We start from the raw sequence: 3,682 nt of genomic DNA on the forward strand, positions 1-3,682 counted from the left end.
CAGAAGAAAAAAATGGAAAATTGCTAAAAAAATTGCGTCATGATGTTGTTTATTCTTTTTTTTCCTGTTTTTTGTTTTTTTTTTTGCATCTCATCTTCAATCATAATAATATACCTGGATTATTTCAAGGATATATGGAAAAAAAAAACACTAATATATACAAGGAATATTATAAAGTACATTAAAAGTATATGACCTTTAATTTTATATTAAATGAAAAATTTTTATATTAAAAAAAAAAAATTTATTTGGGAAGAACTTCAAATTTTTATTTATTTTAAAAATCACATTTTTTGTACGTGTGTATATTATATGTATATAAAATATGTACAGACATCAGAATGGTCTTGTACATAGGACGAATTTATTTTACATTAAAAAATTTAGTATTTTGAATTTTTAGGAAATAACTTTAATTTTGTGTTTGGTTAGAATTTTAAAATTTTTGGAAATTTCTCCAAAATCTCATGAATTTGAAAATTTCAAACAAAATCTCCAAAATTTGAAAATTATGAAACAAAATCTTGAGTATTTATTATACTTGCTATATCCCAAATCCCTATACCATGAAAGAAGAAACGTATATAATTTTGGTAAGGGCACATCGGAAAAATGCCATAAGATTCTGCCATAATTTACACATTTTCATCTGCTTGCAAGATAACTCAAAATTGAAAAGAGAAAACACCATCAAACTTCTCAAAATTGTTTCTTTTCTGTCAAGCACTACTACAATAATTGTGGCACGATCAATTCTAATTAATAGATCAGGTAGCTGCCATACAATTGTAAATGTTAACTTAAAATTTAACTGATTAAACTAACACTAACTACTGCTATTCGTAAAATTTCAAATTTAGCACCAGAACTGGCACTCAAATTCACCAGAACGTTTCAAATTTACTAGTTGTATACAAGATTGCCTTAAATAAATTATTTATTATTTTTTTAAAAGCAAATTTTTTATTCTAAGTTGGCCATTTTATTTTTTCGGATTTCGGTGGTTCATGAACCAGATAAGTATATTGGGCAACGTGAGAATAGTGTATGTATAACACCCATCGGTAGTTCTAAAGTTAAAATATTGTGCAAATTTTATTAAAAATTTTTAAAATCTCCCAATACTTTAATAAAGGTTTGCTATTATTAGAGCTATGTATATATTTGGCTTAATTTAAAGGTAGTGAGTGATTAAATTTCATAATAAAATTATTTTAAAAATTTTTTTTCAATCAGAAATTTGAAAATCAATCAAATTTTTATGTCAAATTAAAAATTATTTTATAATATTAAGTATTTCGCTTAAAAAATAATTTTCTAATTAAATAAAATTTTTAAATGCCACCAAAACTAAGGCCAAAATGGAGAGGACGTCATATAAGAATTCTTTTTCAAAGATTCGTACGCAAAGTTATTTTATGTAGAAAAATTTTGTTAGAAATTGATGAAATAAAAATTGGTTTGAATGCAAAACATAATATTGCAATTTTAACAAGAAGAAAACGTAATACAAGCATACTAACAACAAAACAAAAATTATTATTTAAAAAACCATTAGAATTTCGAACAGTTAAGGATCGTAAAGAAATTGTAGAAATTGTTGTAAATCTAAAATGTTTTGAAATATTTCCACCAAATGTAAGAGCTCGAATATCAAAATATCTTGATTTTATATCAATTCAATCTAATCATGATATTATACATGAAGGACATACACCACTTTATGTATATTTTATATTAAATGGTGAAATTATTGCACATCAATTGATGGAAGATGAATGTACAAAGAAAATGGTAAGAAAAAATAAATTTCTAGTGACATCTGGTGATATAATCGGACATATTTCATTATGCCATAATACAAAACGAACTCATACTTATACGGCGAGAACTGATGTCGAATGTTTATATATTGATGCTGATATTTTTAATGAACATTTAATAATCTACATTAAGAAAAATATTGAATCAAAATTTTTAGCCTTAAATCAATATGATGTTTTCAATGAATTTACATTAGAGCAGAGAAATTTTATTGCTCTATTCGGAAAATTAAAGGAATATAAGCAAATGGAGACAATTTATCATAAGTAAGTTTAATTGGAGTATACACGTTTCTTCCATGTTTTTAAGTAAAATTTTAATAATGGACAGAAGTTGTAGAAATGCTACTCAAATAACCTCCCCGTCTTAATTTAATAAGATTTAAATAGTGTTCAACTTCTAGGGTTTGACACTACGAACCATTTCATTTTCTTGAAGTTTAATTTTTAAGTTTCCTCAAATATGAACGGACGGACCTATACAATAAAACAGAAACGTCTAAATCGATGCATTCTTAAGAACTGAACATAAGAATCTATTAACATGTCTATAAATCAGGACATATGCGAACGTACCTTATAGCGTATAGTCAAAAAGAGTGAGTAGTAGCGGCGTTTCAATCGAATTTTCTCTAAATTATCCGGAGTAACATGAAACTATGTATGTAATCCTGTACTTTCTAATTAATTAATTAATTCATTAAAAAATTTTTTACTGACAATGCTGAAAGTTTGTATTTCATCCAAAGCTCAAACCAATAATCTGATCAAATCATAATATTTTTCCATATCTGTTTTTCTTTTTAGAGATCGTGGACTTTTAAACTATGTTTATTTTGTAATAAGTGGTGAATGTATGATTTTACAACATTTAAAAGTTGATGTAAGACGAACTAATGCAAATAAGAAAGTGTATACATTAAGTAACCAATCAACTAAAGATCAAATAAATGAAAATGATGAAATGAAACGTGAAACAATTGCCTTATTACAAAATATTAAAAAATATCGTTCAACAATTCATACACCAGATGATTTATTTACAATTGGATTTGATAAGAATCGATTAAAAAATCAAAAATCCGATAAAGAAGATTATTTCATTGATGTTGGTACATTTTCATATGGTGCAATATTTGGTTTAGGTGAACCAATGAATGATCGTGCTATTATGGCACGTACAACTGTTCAATGTTTATTAATACCAAGATTTTGGATATTTTCTAAAGAACAAAATCAAGGTAATATTTGGCAAAAATATTTTGTTTCATTAAATATTTTAGTACCAACAAGAGAACAACTGTTCAATTATTTTGTAAATGATATGAAATGGCGAAAATTTAAAAAAGATTATATAACAGGAAAATTGAACAGATTAAGTAAATCAAATTCAACAAAAATTGATGATATACCATTAATTGGTAGAATAATTGAATTAAATTATGAAGATGATTTGAAATAAAAATGGTTTGGAGTATGTTTTAATGGTACAAATTCTTTCTTATTTTGATTTAACCTTATTGGAAGTGTTAATTGGCAGATTATTGATGCAAAACTATTAAGAGAAATTTCAATAAATATTTAAAATAATTTCAAAAAAATTCTTACATTTCAAATTTTGTATTTGACAAACGCTGTAATATCCAGGGCTCAGATAGATTGTACTATCTTTAGTTTTGCAACTCCTTGATTGCTTATTTGTATTCTATAGGTTTATATTCAAACTCGTACACTTGCAAATGTATGGCCGAATGCAATTAACCAATCAAACAGTTTGGAATATTTTGCAAATTAATTATAATTTTCATGTAATGCATTCGATTTGAATTGACGCAATATTGTTTAGTTGGTTAGATATG

At 25.4% G+C, this 3,682-nt stretch overlaps 1 protein-coding gene across 1 annotated transcript; it reads left to right on the plus strand.

Annotated features, from left to right (window-relative positions):
• Positions 1–1,443: 1,443 nt before the first annotated feature.
• Positions 1,444–3,285, plus strand: LOC129614406 (uncharacterized; the record flags this gene model as incomplete). Its single annotated transcript, XM_055528994.1, has 2 exons — positions 1,444–2,090; positions 2,631–3,285. Coding segments are annotated over 2 exons (1,302 nt in total), but the record flags the coding sequence as incomplete, so codon positions are not given.
• Positions 3,286–3,682: the final 397 nt, after the last annotated feature.

Source organism: Condylostylus longicornis, unplaced genomic scaffold (assembly GCF_029603195.1).
Source record: "Condylostylus longicornis isolate FDR11 unplaced genomic scaffold, ASM2960319v2 ptg000107l, whole genome shotgun sequence".
NCBI lineage: Eukaryota > Metazoa > Arthropoda > Insecta > Diptera > Dolichopodidae > Condylostylus > Condylostylus longicornis.